The 17,153-nt window shown below is 47.9% G+C and overlaps 1 protein-coding gene across 1 annotated transcript in view; it reads left to right on the top strand.

Annotated features, from left to right (window-relative positions):
* The window catches only part of PLSCR3 (phospholipid scramblase 3), a 30,024-nt gene extending 13,992 nt beyond the window's left edge, over positions 1 to 16,032 (top strand). The window contains exons 3-8 of the mRNA XM_079952112.1: positions 1,433 to 1,710; positions 3,715 to 3,757; positions 4,906 to 5,126; positions 7,573 to 7,734; positions 10,069 to 10,230; positions 13,115 to 16,032. Coding sequence (XP_079808238.1) covers positions 1,433 to 1,710; positions 3,715 to 3,757; positions 4,906 to 5,126; positions 7,573 to 7,734; positions 10,069 to 10,230; positions 13,115 to 13,177 — 929 coding nt within the window. The 3' untranslated portion in view covers positions 13,178 to 16,032. The remainder of the gene's footprint in view (positions 1 to 1,432; positions 1,711 to 3,714; positions 3,758 to 4,905; positions 5,127 to 7,572; positions 7,735 to 10,068; positions 10,231 to 13,114) is intronic.
* The last annotated feature ends 1,121 nt before the right edge of the window (positions 16,033 to 17,153 follow it).

Below are 17,153 nucleotides of genomic sequence, written 5' to 3'. Positions count from 1 at the left end.
CATGGGACTCTCAAGAGTCTCCTCCAGCACCAGAATTCAAAAGCATCCATTCTTCGGTGATCAGCCTTCTTTATGGTCCAGCTCTCACTTCCATACATCACTACTGGGAAAACCAGAGCTTTTGCTGGTTTTACGGACCTTTGTTGGCAAGGTGATGTCTCTGCTTTAAAAAGTAGGGGGGGGGGAGCAAAAAAAAAAAAGTAGAGACAAAAACTATACCATTCAGTATTTCATTATTGCATCCATCAAAACTTATTTGCACTGTTGGATTTATCTTAATGCTGCCAGTATGTTCTTCTTGTTCTCATATTAGGTCCGCAAGCTGCGCATATTCCATCAGTTTAAGTTGCCGTTCTTCTTTGGCTGGGACGTCGCTCGTTTTCCATTTTGGGGCTAACAAAACACGGGCCGCAGTAGTGGCGTACATAAATAACCTCTAATAATAATGTTTATTGAATATATGGGGGGAGATTGTGTAGGTTTGAAAACCCTGGCAGCGTCATGATAAATCCAGCAGGGTAAATAAGTTTTGGTGGAAGTAATAATGGAAGACGGAACGGTTTAGTTTTTTGTAAAATAAGCAGGGATTTGTGATTTGCAAAATGAACCATGGAAAGAGAAAAAGAGAAGAGATTTTGGATGTTTTAAAGGAGGGGATCCTTTAAGCTGCAATTTCCGTCTCACAGCGGGTTGCACTAGGTGTGGCCAACTCCAAAAAGACTGTGATCTACTCACAGAGTTAAAAACTGGCAGGGATCTATTCCTCTCTTTGGAGTCCAGGAAGGAAAGCCCTGTTTTTTAGGGGTTCAAGTCAAAGTTGTTGAGGTTTTTTTTACCACTTTTCTTTGGGGTGCAGGGTAAAAATGTTGAGATTTTTTTTAGGGAGACCAAAGTTGTAGAGCTTCTTTGCGGGGAGCCAGTGATCTAGCAGTGATCCACCACAGACTTCCAGTGATCTACCTGTAGATCGCGATCTACCTGTTGGACATGGGCGATCGCTTCCTGGGCCACAGTTCTGGGATTCCTAGCTGAAAGGCTACAATTGTTTTATAATTCTTACTAAATTTTCTGTTTTACAAATTAGGATATTCATTTAAACCAGGCTTCCTCAACCTCACCCCTCCAGATGTTTTGAGACTACAATTCCCATTGTCCCTGACCACTGGTCCTGCTAGCTAGGGATGATGGGAGTTGTAGTCCCGAAAATATCTGGAGGGCCGAGGTTGAGGAAACCTGGTTTAACTGAATACCCTAATTTGTAAAACAGAAAATTTAATGAGAATTATAAAACAACAACAAAGTAACATTTGTTTCTTAAAGGCACAGTAATGTTTATTTTTTTAAAGGATTTGCGGGTGTAGATGAGTTTTAAACAATCTCTCTCTCTCTCTCTCTCTCTCTCTCTCTCTCTCTCCCCCCCCCCATCCCATAGGGTACCACGTTCCACAGCCCGGATATCCCACAGCATCTCCCCCATATCCCATACACCAACCTCACCCTGTCCCCACGGCGCCGAGCCCTGGGTTCAACGTCTATCCAGCCGGCAGCCCCACCGCAGGGCAAATAATTCCACCCCAGCCGCCTCCTCGTGCCTTTCGGGATCACGCCGCTACGCCCCACCACCACCAAGCGCCGGACCCCCACGCGGGCATCACTCCCTACCTGCCCGTGGCCAGCAACATCCCGCCCGGCCTTGAGTACCTGGCGCAGGTAAGGGTCCGTATCCTGGCCATTGGGCCACGTGCTTCTCCCTGCGTTCATCCTCCAGCTTCTCCGGCCGAAAGGATCTCGAGCAGCTTGAGAGGGACGGCTCACGCCCTTCTTCCGCTTTGTGCGCCGTTAAGCTGTGGAACTCCCCGCCACAGGAGGCAGGGACGGCTTTGAAAGAGGATGGGACAAATTCGTGGAGCTGGAGGAGAGGGCTATCGGTGGCTACGCTCAGGTCTCGGTGGTCCCAGGCAGAGATGGAAGGGTCATCTCGTCCAACCCAATCTTTTCCTCGAACCCACGACCCAGAGATTACTTTTGATTTCAAACCTTTTATTGGCATCACATCCAAAACGAATCAATACAGATTCGCCACTTCCCCCCCAAAAAGGAGACAGAGCATTCTATTGTCATATCTCTTGGTCTCCAAATAGAGATATTTAGCCACTAACATGGTGAGCTCCTGATCTTTCCCCAGTAATAGGAAATGTACGACCTCCGACTCTGGTTTCCATTTGGGGGTACAGAGTTGATCTAGAAATTGCTGGCAGAAATCAGCATATAGTCCGTGTTAGAATGCTTTACACAGGCGCAGGTTAATTCTGTGTCCAGGGCGGCTGTCTGCCAGCTCCATCTGGTACGCAGGATGAGACCCTACCTGCCCGCAAACTGTCTCGCCAGAGTGGTGCATGCTCTGGTTATCTCCTACTTGGACTACTGCAATGCGCTCTACGTGGGGCTACCTTTGAAGGTGACCCGGAAACTACAACTAATTCAGAATGCGGTGACTGGAATGACTGGTGACTGGAAGTGGCCGCTGGGACAACATAACACCGGTCTTGAAAGACCTACGTTGGCTCCCAGTACGTTTCCGGGCACAATTCAAAGTGTTGGTGCTGACCTTGAAAGCCCTAAACGGCCTCAAAGGCCCAGTAGACCTGAAGGAGCGTCTCCACCCCCATCGTCCAGCCCGGACACTGAGGTCCAGCTCCGAGAGCCTTCTGGTGGTTCCCTCACTGCGAGAAGTGAGGTTACAGGGAACCAGGCAGAGGGCCTTCTTGGTGGTGGCGCCCGCCCTGGGGAACACCCTCCCTTAAGATGTGAAGGAAATAAGCAGCTATCCTATCTTTCAAAGACATCTGAAGGCAGCCCTGTTTAGGGAAGTTTTTAATATTTAATGCTGTATTGTTTTTAACACTTGATTGGGAGCCGCCCAGAGTGGCTGGGGAAACTCAGCCAGATGGGTGGGGTATTAAAAATATATTATTGTTGTTGTTGTTGTTGTTATTATATTATTATTATTATTATTATTATTATTATTATTATTAATACTACTACTACTACACGTGGCTGTCAGGCATAGAGAAAATGAGGCAGAGATGCTTGTGGGTTCGATCAGAAATCATGTCCATGACCCAAACCCAGTCAAAGCAATGTTTTCACCGCCGACACAATGGCTCGCTTCATTTTTCATAATTCCTCATAACAATCATGACCACTACACAAACTGGTCACACCTGCTCTTGAAGGTGGAGGCTCAGGTGTGGCCCCCGTTGAAAGCTGCCAGGTGAGGTAGGCTGAGCTGAACCATGTCTCTAAATTGGGGAGTGTCCGGGTTCAGAAGTGACAAGGGAGTCCATCCTTTCAGGCCTGGAAATGCCATGTATTTCAACCGACAGACACGGCTTCCCCCATAAAATTCTGGGAGCTATAGTTTCATTGGGGGTGCTGGTGTAGATAGGAGACCTACAGTTCCCAGAGTGGTACCGTATTCCATTTTTCTTCCCAGGGAACTCTGGGAATTCTAGCTCTCTGAGGGGAATGGGGGTGCCTCAAAAAACTATAATTCCCAGACTATATTTTGGGGGAAGGCATGATGGTTAAAACTTTAAATTCTTTAAATGCATGTGGTCTATGTTGTGGATTATTTCTTTTCTTTTTTTTAGATGAGGGGGAGACACACAATTTTTATTTTTTTACTGATTTTTGTGGCCTCTGTCTCCTCAGGTTGACCAAATTTTGATACACCAGAAAGTGGAACTCGTGGAAGGTGAGAGACAAATGGCGGAGATGTTGGCGTTCAGAGTCCACCAGGAAGTGGTTTCCTAAATCTGGACCAAAGTTTTGTTTTTAAAGCTTATGCACAGAGGGCCTGCCCTCTAGTTTGAGATTTGGGTGTTGTGGCAGTTTAATTCAGATGTCCCCACTGGTCCACGAAGCTCATTAGCGAGCCTTGGAACTCCCTGCCACTTCATATCACCGTGCTCTTTTCAGCACCTGCTAAAAATGTTCTTGGTTAAACAAACCTACCCAGTTGCTTAGAAATGCTGGTGTGAATTTTAATCTTAGTCTGTTGCTGTTTCAGCTTTCCAAAAGTCTCAGATTATTTCCATTAATTTTCTTATTGATCATCTTCTTGTTTTATCTTATTTGGAAACCACTTTGGATCTGCAGAAAGAGGGGGAAGGAAGTCAAGTTTTAAAAGTGTCAAAATGATTGTAAGATCAATGAAATGTATAGATCTGAACAGTGGCGTAGCGTGGGGGGTGCAGGGGGGGCCGGCCGCACCGGGCGCAACATCTGGGGGGGCCCGCTCGCCGCCTCCGGAGTCGCTGAAGAGCCACGGGCACAAGCTGTAGCAGAGCCCCATGTCTCGCAGCCCCTCCTCACAGCCCCCCCGCCGCCGCCCCCGCCGCTGCTGCTGCAGCTGCTGGGCCATGTTGCATTTTCCTCGTCTCTCTGCCCTCCTCCTCCTCCGGGCAAGTGGCGTCGTTTGGGCGGCAGCGCCAGCGGCAACTCGCCTCAGATCACCTGACACGGACCCGCCGCCGCCGCTTTGGCTACCTTACCGTAAATACCCCAGCCCAGGCAGCAGCAAGAAGAAGCTGGCAGCGGCGGCAGGTTAGGGGTTAGGGGCACAAATTACTTGCCTTGCCCCGGGTTAGGGGGCGCAAATTACTTGCCTTGCCCCGGGTTAGGGGGCGCAAATTACTTGCCTTGCCCCGGGTTAGGGGGCGCAGATTACTTGCCTTGCCCCGGGTGCTCACAACCCACGCTACGCCGCTGGATCTGAAAAGCATATATAAATAAAAAAGAAAAGAGGCTGCCATGGAAGGCCGTCGATGGTGGCGCATGAGTCCACCAGCCTGTCGCATCACCGTAAGTGACGCCATTTCTCCCCCCTCTTTCCCTCCCCAGCATTCATAGGCTTTGAAGGCAACAACAAGTACGAAGTGCGCAACAGCCTGGGCCAGCACATCTTCCACGCCCAGGAGCAGAACGACTGCTGCACGCGGAACTGTTGCGGATCCCTGCGGCGCTTTTCCATGCGGCTGGATGACCCGGCAGGACGGGAGGTCCTGCGCATGGTGCGCCCCCTGAAATGCGTCAGCTGCTGGTTCCCTTGTTGCCTTCAGGAGGTGAGCAGTGCGCCTCCCGGTCCATGCCGTGTGTGGTTCTGGTCGCCTCGCCTCCAGATACAGTCATACGCTTCAGGTTGCGTTTTTTGGGTTACAGACCGCCAAAACCCGGAAGTACCGGAAGGGGTTACTTCCGGGTTTCGGCAGTCGTGCATGCGCAGAAGCACCAAATCGCAACCCGCGTGTGCGCAGACGTGCCGCTGCAGGTTGTGAATGTGCATCTTGCACGGATCACGTTCGCAACCCGAGCATCCACTATATTGTTTTTTGTTTTTGTTTTTTGTTTACTTTTTTAAAAGATACAGTAATATCCCTATGGGACGCGGGTGGCACTGTGGGTTAAACCACAGAGCCTAGGACTTGCCGATCAGAAGGTCGGTGGTTCAAATCCCGCGACGGGGTGAGCTCCCGTTGCTCGGTCCCTGCTCCTGCCAACCTAGCAGTTCGAAAGCATGTCAAAGTGCAAGTAGATAAATAGGTACCGCTCCGGCAGGAAGGTAAACGGCGTTTCCGTGCGCTGCTCTGGTTCGCCAGAAGTGGCTTAGTCATGCTGGCCACATGACCCGGAAGCTGTACGCTGGCTCCCTCAGCCAGTAAAGCAAGATGAGCGCCGCAACCCCAGAGTCAGCCACGACTGGACCTAATGGTCAGTGGTCCCTTTACCTTTACCTTTAATATCCCTATGCCTGAATATTACCACTCTCTCCCTCCTCTATTTCCCACTGTTATCCACCTTGTCACTTTGATATTCGTTCCAAATTTCTTCGTATTTCTCCATTCTTATTTTGCGCCGACAAGCAATTCTTTTGTACGTAGCTAATCTGTCCATGTTATCAATCCATAAGCTCAGTGGAATCTTTTTGCGACTCTTCCAATTCATCCAAACAAGTATTTTTGCTTCTGCTATACAACCGCTTTTTTTGGCCCCTTGAGATCTTCCACGTTTCCAGAATAGAATTTAGAATCAAGAATGAAGAGGATGTTGTTAAAAGAGTTGGGAAGGGTTCAGAAAAGGCCAAAATGATCAAAAGGAGGGAGGGACTCACTTACGAGTTTGCAATGTTTCGGACTTTTTGGTTTGGGGAAAAGGCGAGTACAGTGGTACCTTGGTTCTCAAACGCACCATATTTTCTGCCCCATAAGACACACCTGACCATAAGACGCACCTAGTTTTTAGAAGGGGAATGCAAGAAAAAAAATATTCTTTAAAGGGAGGGCTGAGCAGAGCCTGTATGCATCCCAGGAGGGAGGGAGGGCAGCCCGGGAAAAAAACCCCAAGAGTCGTACACATGCTCCACGCGGCTAGTGAATGGGAGTGCAGCTCTTGGGGGCTTTTCTGGGAGGTGGGGGAAGGGACTGAGGGGCTGCCCTCTGTCCCTTCCCCCACCTCGTAGAAAAGCCAGCAAGATCCGCACGCTCTTTAAAGGGTGTGAGGCTCCTGCGGGCTTTTCTAGAAAAGCCAGCAGAAGCCGCGCAGCCCCTTTAAAGAGCACATGGCTTTTGTGTGCTTTTGCGGGATTTGGGAGATGTTATGTACTGAAGTTATCACCCTGGGCCAGCAGGGGGATACTGTAGATAGTTATGCAAATAAGGGATCGAAAGTAACGTTCAGTGATTGGATAGTTTTAGAATATTGTTACAGTAGCGTTGTAGTGGAGCTCTATATAAGCAGGCTGGCTGAACACTTCAGTTCAGTTCTGTTCTGGCCTGTGAATAAACAAGAGCTGTTTGAAGAATCGCTGTGTCGTCTGATATGTTCACCCACAACTTAACAGGGGAATTCTTGCAAAAGCCCGCAGGAGCTACACACCCTTTAAAGAGCGTGCGGCTCTTGCGAGCTTTTCTACGAGGAGCGACTGCCTGCCTCGTCAGTCCCTTCTCTCTTGGGGAAAAGCCTGTGAGAGCTGCATGGAGCATGTGTGCGGCTCTTGGGGGCTTTCCCCCCTGCATTCGCTCCAGAAGACGCACACACATTTTCCCTTACTTTTTAGGAGGGAAAAAGTGCCTCTTATGAAGCAAAAAATACGGTAATCTGTTCCGGGAGTCTGTTCCGAAACCAAAGCGTTCCAAAACCAAGGCACTCAATTACCCGTAGAAAGTACAGTGATACCTCTAGATACGAACGGGATCCGTTCCGGAGCCCTGTTCGCATCTAGAAGCAAACGTAACTAGCGACAGCACGTCTGCGCGCGTTGCTTTTCGCCGCTTCTGCACATGCACGTGACGTCATTTTGAGCGCCTGCACATGCGCAAGCGGCAGAACCCGGAAGCAACGCGCTCCATTACTTCCGGGTTGCCGCGGAGCGCAACTCAAACGTGCTCAACTCGAAGCGTATTCAACCCGAGGTATGACTGCAATGCAAAACGGATTGATCCGTTCCAGACTTTTAAAAACAACCCCTAAAACAGCAATTTAACACGCAAAACTGTTCTCTTCTGCCCTCAGCTGGAGGTTCAGTGCCCACCGGGCACCACCATCGGGTACGTGGTTCAGACGTGGCACCCCTTCAACCCCAAGTTTTCCATCCAGAACGTTGAGAAGGAGACCGTGCTTCGTGTTCTGGGGCCTTGCTTTGCCTGCAGCTGTGGCGGGGACGTCAACTTTGAGGTGCTCACGGGAGCGAGCGGCAGTTTGGGAAATTTCTACACACACACACACACACACACACAAACACACATCCCGAGATTTACATTGTTGGCGAAGGGCCGTTTGATATGGTACCCAACGGATAAATCAGCTGTGAGGTGGCAGCCATGACAGCAAGTGACGTCCCGCAAGGCCGCCATATTGGTTGCCAACCATATTGGTTGCCACGGTTAGCCACAGAGGCTGAAAAAGTGGCGAAGCTTCACACAAACTGGCCAAAATGTATACAGTGGTACCTCAGGTTAAGTACTTAATTCGTTCCGGAGGTCCATACTTAACCTGAAACTGTTCTTAACCTGAAGCACCACTTTAGCGAATGGGGCCTCCCGCTGCTGCCGCGCCGCTGGAGCCCGATTTCTGTTCTCATCCTGAAGCAGTTCTTAACCTGGAACACTATTTCTGGGTTAGTGGAGTCTGTAACCTGAAGCGTATGTAACCCGAGGTACCACTGTACATCACACCTCATGGTCTACTCAAGAGCAAATGGCATTTCGAGCTGTACTTAAATTTTGGGCAATCGTTCATAAGGATGCTCACTATTTCATAGCTGCCAACTTTTCCCTTTTCTTGCAAGGAATCCTATTCGGAATAAGGGAATTTCCCTTAAAAAAAGAGAAACGTTGACAGCTATGCACTATTCGAATGTACGGGCCAAATCTTCTTGCTCGCCCCACCACGTCTTTCTTCTCCAGAGGACGCACAGCTTCTGAGCATGTGCAAAGTGCCCTTTGCCAACAATGTAAATCTCGGTGTGTGTGTGTGTGTGTGTAGGTAGGTAGGTAGTTCTGTCCCTATAATTCCCAAAAGAGAAGCTTCTGGTTGTTTTCTTTCCATACGTTATTTTGAAAAATCTTTTTATTTTTTTAATTTTTTAATATTATTTTATTACATTTCCACAATAAAAGATTATAGAACAATAAATGGGAAAGAAACACAAGGAGAAAAAAAACAAAACCTCAAAAATACAGAAATACAAGAATGTAGACACTTAACATAAAAAAGGGAAAAAAAAGAAAACAGATAACACACTTTTCAAATTCATGTCCTTCATAGCCTTATTTTCTCGACTTCCACCCGCCCTCCTTTCTTGTATTCCACTTCAAATTTAATTTAAATTAAATGACTGGCAGAATACGAGATCAAGGAGAAGAGCAGGTGGAAGAAGACTGGAAGAAGTTTAAAGACTACTTACAAAAACATTGTAAAATCTTTGAATGTTGAGGACATTGATGAAACGAAGAAGTTCAAGTGAATAAGACAAATAAGAATATGAAAGAAGGGATAGATATTGAATGAAAATTTGAATAACATAATATTTGAAGGAACTTTTAAAGGATAAAACTAATATAAATGAATTTGCTAAATTAAATTTGAAAAATCTTTTTCATTTTGTTGTATATCATTTCCTGGTAAGCCTTAACCTTACCGCAGGACCATCACATATGATAAAAGGAATCGTCTTTTTCTTCACATTTCCAACACTTATTTGATTAAGATTTACAGTGGTACCTCAGGTTACATACGCTTCAGGTTACAGACTCCGCTAACCCAGAAATAATGCTTCAGGTTAAGAACTTGGCTTCAGGATGAGAACAGAAATCGCGTGGCGGCGGGGGGAGGCCCTATTAGCTAAAGTGGTGCTTCAGATTAAGAACTGTTTCATGTTAAGAACGGACCTCTGGAACGAATTAAGTTCTTAACCCGAGGTACCACTGTACATAGACAGATAATTATGAAATTATTGCGAGGTTTAATGAGTTAACTTTATATTTGGAAAACTTTTCTGCTGTACATTGTTGGAAGGAAAAAAATAATCATTTCCTTGATAACAATTTAAACAATTTATTTAACTAAAGCAATAACATTATAGCATATGTATCCATGTTTGTTAACTGATGTAGTTAAACTTTTATATACACACAAACACACAGACACATAAACTTAGACTGAGTATTAGCACACATGAAAACCTCAAAACAAATCCTTATTTCCTGATGAATAGCCTTTGGACTATAATGTAACTTAAACAGAAAACTATCTTTAGAAAGATTTTTCCTCCAAAAGCATTTTATTTTAAAAATCCAATTTGAATTTTTAAAAATCCAATTTAAATTTAAAAAATCGGATTTTTCCTTCCTGGATAGAACAGGAAGTGGCTTCCGAAGTTGGTGTGCGACATCACTTCCTTCAAATAGACAGTGGGGTGGCTTATGAGGTCACTTCCTGTGTTGGGGCGGTGAGCCTCTGATGTCACGGCTTGCGTTGCTGATCGCACCTCTCTGTACCTTCCTGCAGGTGAAGACCCGCGACGAATCGCGAGGTGTCGGGCGGATCAGCAAGCAGTGGAGCGGACTCCTCAAGGAGGTCTTCACCGACACAGACAACTTTGGGATCCAGTTTCCCATGGACCTCGACGTCAAGATCAAGGCAGTGCTTTTGGGAGCGTGTTTCCTCATTGTGAGTCCATCATCACCATCATTTTAATTGCACGTCGCCTTTCCGCCGTTAAAAGAATGCTCAAGGCGGCTTACAACACGAAAAGGTGGCTTACATAATTACAAATATAACAAAGTAGCCATTTGAAAAAAAGGGGATGCGGGTGGCGCTGTGGGTTAAACCACAGAGCCTAGGACTTGCCGATCAGAAGGTTGGCAGTTCGAATCCCCGCAATGACGGGGTGAGCTCCCATTGCTCGGTCCCTGCTCCTGCCAACCTAGCAATTCGAAAGCATGTCAAAGTGCAAGTAGATAAAGAGGTACCACTCCGGCGGGAAGGTAAACGGCGTTTCCGTGCGCTGCTCTGGTTCGCCAGAAGCGGCTTAGTCCTGCTGGCCACATGACCTGGAAAAACTGTGGACAAACGCCAGCTCCCTCGGCCAATAAAGCCAGATGAGCGCCGCAACCCCAGAGTCGTCTGCGACTGGACTTAACTGTCAGGGATCCTTTACCTTTACCTTTTTAATAGGTATCTAAAGCTATTTGCAAGGGAAGTGGGTGGCGCTGTGGGTTAAACCACAGAGCCTAGGACTTGCCGATCAGAAAGTCGGCGGTTCGAATTCCCGCAATGACGGGGTGAGCTCCCATTGCTCGGTCCCTGCTCCTGCCCACCTAGCAGTTCGAAAGCACGTCAAAGTGCAAGCAGATAAATAGGTACCGCTCCGGCAGGAAGGTAAACGGTGTTTCCATGCGCTGCTCTGGTTTCGCCAGAAGTGGCTTAGTCCTGCTGGCCACATGACCCAGAAGCTGGACGCCGGCTCTCTCGGCCAATAAAGTGAGATGAGCGCCGCAACCCCAGAGTCTGCCACGACTGGACCTAAGGGTCAGGGGTCCCTTTACCTTTAGTTATATTAAAAACGACATAACAAAACTGAACTATTTCCACATAAAAACAAAGATACAAAGGTAAATATCAGTAATATCAGTTAATATCAGAAACAACAGCAAAAGCTCCCAACAAAATGTTTCCCCAAAATACCCCTTCCAAAAACAGAGAGCCTTCCATTGCAGGGAACGCGGCATAAGTTTTAAATTAGAAGGAGGGGATGTTTTGCAAGGAAATGTAAGCTCAGAGGACGGGTTTGATTTGGAGGTTGCTTGAGGTCTAGTAACTTGCCACCTTCCCTCGGAAATTATTCTGGTTTTTGCATTTAATTTATATCGCTTCTATCCTGCATTGTTGCTGTTGTTGATATTGTTATGTGTAGACCACTACATCATTATATATAAACATACACTGTGGTACCTTGGTTTTTGAATGCCTCAGAAGTTGAACGCTTCGGTTTTCGGACACCAAAAAACTGAAAGCAAATGGTTCTGTTTTCGAACGCGCCCTGGAAGTCAAATGGCTTCCACTGAGGTTTTTTCAGTTTTCTCTGTTGAATTTGCAGACCTCCCTTTGTGCCTCGGTTTTCAAATGTTTCAGAAGTTGAACAATCTTCCAGAACGGATTATGTTCGAAAACCGAGGTACCACTGTATAGTCGTACCTCAGAAGTCGAACGGAATCCACTCCAGAAGTCTGTTTGACTTCCAAAACATTAGGAAACCAAAGCGCGGCTTCTGATTGGCTGCAGCCAATCGGAAGTCGTGGAAGCCCCGTCGGACGTTCAGCTTCCAAAAAAAGGTTGAAAACCAGAACACTCACTTCTGGGTTTCGATCGTTCGGGAGCCGAAACGTACCAGTACCAAAGCGTTTGACAACCAAGCTACAACTCTGTGTGTGTATAAAATCAAAGTGGTTTGCTGCAATAAAAACATGAAACCATACAATAAAACCATAAAAAGTAAATTAAAAAAGACATCAATAATATATCAATAAGAAGATTAAAATTTAAACAGCAGCATATAGAACAGGAACAGGTGTGATCCAGTACAAACGTCTGTCAGAAGCGCATCCTGTCGTCTTATTATCGTGGGGCTTGCTCTCTTCACCAATCACCTGCCTAATAATAATAATAATAATAATAATAATTTATTATTTATACCCTGCCCATCTGGCTGGGCTTCCCCAGCCACTCCTTCCAGCTGTTTTGGATCACAACTCGGCCATAGCATCTGGAGGTGCCAATGTACCGTATTTTTCGCTCTATAAGACGCACCTTTTACCCTCCTAAAAAGTAAGGGGAAATGTGTGTGCATCTTATGGAGCGAATGCAGGCTGCGCAGCTATCCCAGAAGCCAGAACAGCAAGAGGGATCGCTGCGCAGCGCTCCCTTTCGCTGTTCTAGCTTCTGGCTTAGCCCCTCTGTCCCTTCCCCCACCTCCCGGAAAAGCCCCCAAGAGCCGCGCTCCCTTTAAAGACGGGCTGCCCTTCTCCCTCCTTGGGGAAAAGCCCCCAAGAGCCGCACACACGCTCCACGCGGCTTGTGAGAGGGAGCACTGAGCAGAGCCTGGGATGCATACAGGCTCTGCTCAGCGCTCCCTTTAAAGAATATTTTTTTCCTTGCATTCCCCCTCTTAAAACTAGGTGCGTCTTATGGTCAGGTGTGTCTTACGGGGTGAAAAATACGGTGGTCCAAAACATCTGGCAGGGAGCTGATCTATCCGGATACCTGGGTTGGGTGTGTGTCTGTCTGCAGAACATAAAACCCACCAACAATAAATGGCACCATTGCAAGAATAATAATAATAATAATTTTTATTTATACCCCGCCCTCCCCAGCCAAGGGCGGGCTCAGGGCGGCTTACAAGCAATAATAAAAACAAGTTGAATGATTACAACTTAAAAACAAAATTAAAATACAACATTAAAATATTGAAACATTAAAATATTAAAATGAATTTGTAGATGAATAAATAAGTTATGTTACTTTACCGTTGGTTTTTCCTCTCCTCTCTCTGCAGGATTTCATGTTTTTTGAAAAGACGGGGGAAGTCGGACAGAGGAGTTCGGTGATCACAAGCTAGAACCATCTCAAAACCGGGATTTCCTCTTTTCTCGATGGACCCTTTTCCCAGTTCTGACATGACAGCGGGGGAGCGGGTTGTGTGTGTGTGTGTTTGTGTGTTTGTGTAAGGAAGAGCGACGGAATAGCGTCCCTGAGTTAGGCACGCGGCCCCTCGCATTGTTCGAATCCACACGGAAGGGAAAACGAGGGGAAAATTTAAAACGTCCTAGGTTCCTGCTCTGTAGTGACTTGTTTCTGTAACAGCTTGAGGAAGATTGGGGCAGCCCAGGGTATTGCTTTCTGCCTGAGGCCCCCAACCCCACACCGATGGTTGTTACAGAGTTCATAGACTTGTACGGTTTAAAGGGGCACCTGAGGGTCATCCAGACCAACCCCAAGTCCTCCTTCACGCGGCGCATCGTTAACTTGTGGAACTCATTGCCACAGGAAGCGGTATGGCCACTAACCTAGATGGCTTCAAAAAGTATTAGGCAAATTCACACAGCAATGCTTCTACATGCCTGTTTCTGAAGCCGCACGAGGGGAGAGCGGCCTTTGTGGCCTGATCCTGCTTTGGGGCTTCTCGTGGTGGGCATCTGGTTGGTCGTGGTGAGACCAGGATTCTGGCTAGAAGGACCTTTGGCCTGACCCAGCAGGAGGCGTTTGGGTGCTTATGATCTCTGGCGAAAGGTTTGGGTGTCTTGCGAAGGCCGTGTGTGGGGCTGAATCGACGTTTTCTTTGGCAGGGTCTGGATTGGGACCAAAGCCTTTCGGCAGGCTGTGGTTTTTATCCCTGTGCTTTGAGGGCCTATAGGTGTCAAAAGTGAATGGGCCTTCGAGGGAGTAGCCCATCTTTGGAACGTGAAGAGGTGGCTATTGCTACGGCTGTTGGTGCGCACACGTTTTTCTGCCATTTTCGGCGCACCGAGCCTTAAAATGTGGGGAGCGAGACTTGGAGCCTCTCAGGTCTCTTCCATCAGGCTGGCGTCTCATTTCTGCAATGGCAGAGAGCTGGATTTAATTAAGGTTGCTTACAGAGGCTGCGGGGTCAGGTTTCAAACTCCCAGCTGAGACAATAGGGAGGAGAGCGCAGGGGCAAGAAGAGAAATGAGATGTTCCTTTCTGGAAACACAGAAACCAGCAACGACGCTTGGATGCACGAAAAAACATTAGCCGGCTTTTTTCAATAGTGAAAAAAGAGGTGATATTGGGCTTGGGAGATTCCAGGCATCACAATGATGAGCTGTAGCCAGGTCATAAACATGCAATAAAAAGTTAAGAGCCTGCTGGGTCAGGATCCATCTGGCTCAGCACCCCGTTCTCACAGCGGCCAACCGGATGCCCATTATGGAGAACCACCATCAGGATTCGAACACAAGCCCTTTCCCCACCTGTGGATTCCAGCAACGGGTATTCAGGCGCATGGCTGCCTCCGACCGCGGAGGCATAGCTGTTGTGACCAGATAGCCTTTGCCTCTTCCATGAGGGTGTCAAATCCTCTTTTAGAGTTGTCTGGGTTGGTGGCCGTCCCTGTGGGAGTGAGTTCCTCAGTTGCTGCTGCGCGAGTTTTGCGTCCCATTTCTGAGACACATGATGCGCAAGGTGAGCGAGGGCCGCAGTCCCGAGTTTTGCTCCATTTCTGGTTGTTTTCGCTCGGTGTTTGGTTTTGAAACTAGCCTTCGTTGGTTTAGGGCAGGAGTCCCCAGCGTTCTTTAGACCCAAGGGCACATTAGGAAAATTTGAAATATTGTTGTGGGCGCCTCAAAATACCCATTGTGCAGTGGCGCAGTGTGCTCTTAACTGAATGAGTGGCACAGAGCCTGAGTGTGTGTGTGTGTGTGTGTGTGTGTGTGTGTGTGAGAGAGAGAGAGAGAGAGAGAGAGAGAGAGAGAGAGAGAGAGATGGAAGGTATAATGTTGGAGAAAATGACTTTAAGAAAGCAGGCTTTGTTGTTGTGCCATGAGAGAAAGCGCAAGAGAGCGTGGATGTTGGATCATTCATCTCCTTCCCAAACCTCCCTTGTACATTTTTTTCTTCTGGGGGGGGGGTTCACTGTCAGAACTAGGCCCTCATCCCCATTTAATCTCTTCTGGGCTTCTGCCAAAGCCTCTGGTCTCCGACCGAGATATCAAACCACTTCACAGATCTGCACACTGGTCATCCACGCCACATTGCCTTAACCACTAAACTTGGGAACGCCCCTGTCTATCCTTTTTTTTTAAAAAAAAAAAAGGGATGGGGGGGTTTGTTGTTGTTCCCCTCTAACGTCGGGTTTGCAGCAGCACCTCCCCGTACGCCGAGGAAACCCAACGCTTGCATAATATCACTTAACGTTCTTTGTGTTTTATATATATATATATATTTAAATGTTTACACCTCTGGTGTCTTGCGGTGGGTTTGGGTCACCGGAAGGGGAATAGAGAGAGGAAACGGATGGGGGGTATTTTAGACCCTCCTCACCCCTCCACTGCCCCAAAAGAAAACAAAGAGGGTAAAAGTCGAAGCCTTTCGAGTCTCGAGTTGACAGCGGCGGCTCACGAGGACGGAGGCTGTGAAGGAGCGAGAGGCGATTTGCACGATGTTGGCGGGTTGCACGTGACGAAATCCAGCCACCGTCAAGCTGTTAAAACTTCAGAGAGGTCGAGGCGAGCGGCTGGCCGAAGGAAACGGCTGGACAATTTGGCTCGCATTTCATCGACCTGGCCATGCCTGGCATCTTCAGAGCCGGTGTTGAGCCGGACAGGCGAACAGGATTGTAGAAGGAGCGGTTCCTTCGGGGGGGGGATGCAAGAGAGGCGAGTGCCTTGTTTCCTTGACCATACCTTCTGTTCCTCCGCAGCAAACCAAAGAATAAATGTATGTAGTTGTTCTGCAGTCTGTTGCGTCGCCTCATAACTTTTCTCCCAACGCCTCGATCCAAGGGTCATCCAGTATGTGGATGATACCCAGCTCTACCTCTCTTTCAGATCAGAACCAGTGAAGGCGGTGAAGGTCCTGTGTGAGTGTCTGGAGGCGGTTGGAGGCTGGATGGCAGCTAATGGATTGAGGATGAAGTACTGTTTCTGGGGGACAGGGGGCGGGCAGGTGTGGGGGACTCCCTGGTCCTGAATGGGGCAGCTGTGCCCCCGAAGGACCAGGTGTGCAGCCTGGGAGTCATTCTGGACTCACCGCTGTCCATGGAGGTGCAGGTCAATTCTGTGTCCAGGGCAGCTGTTTACCAGCTCCATCCGGTACGCAGAATGAAACCCTCCCTGCCCGCAGACTATCTCACCAGAGTGGCGCATGCTCTGGTTATCTCTCGCTTGGACTCCTGCTATGGGCTCTATGTGGGGTTGAAGGTCACCCGGAAACTACAGCTAATCCAGAATGCAGCAGCTAGACTGGGGACTGGGAGCGGCCACCGAGACCATATAACATTGGTCTTGAAAGACCTACACTGGCTCCCAGTACGTTTCCGAGCACAATTCAAAGTGTTGGTGCTGACCTTGAAAGCCCTAAACAGCCTCAAAGGCCCAGTAGACCTGAAGGAGCGTCTCCACCCCCATCGTCCAGCCCGGACACTGAGGTCCAGCTCCGAGGGCCTTCTGGCGGTTCCCTCCCTACGATAAGTGAGGTCACAGGGAACCAGGCAGAGGGCCTTCTCGGTGGTGGTGCCCGCCCTGTGGAACGCCCTCCCTTCAGATGTGAAGGAAATAAGCAGCTATCTTATCTTTAAAAGACATCTGAAGGCAGCCCTCTTAAGAAGTTTTTAATATTTAATGCTGTATTGTTTTTAACACTTGATTGGGAGCCACCCAGAGTGGCTCTGGAAACTCAGCCAAATGGGTGGGGTATAAATATTATTATTATTATTATTATTATTAACTTATTATCATCCAGTCCAACCCCCTGCGATTTCATCTCCCCCAGAGCTCTGTTCGAAACGCGACTATAAAAGCTAATTGCCTTAAACCTGGCTTGCAGGTCACCACAATGAAAGGTCTACAAATCTTTTT

Source organism: Podarcis cretensis (assembly GCF_951804945.1).
Source record: "Podarcis cretensis genome assembly, chromosome: 13".
Lineage (NCBI taxonomy): Eukaryota > Metazoa > Chordata > Lepidosauria > Squamata > Lacertidae > Podarcis > Podarcis cretensis.
Note: the sequence above shows the minus strand (reverse complement) of the source record. Positions and strands in the feature narration are given on the sequence as shown.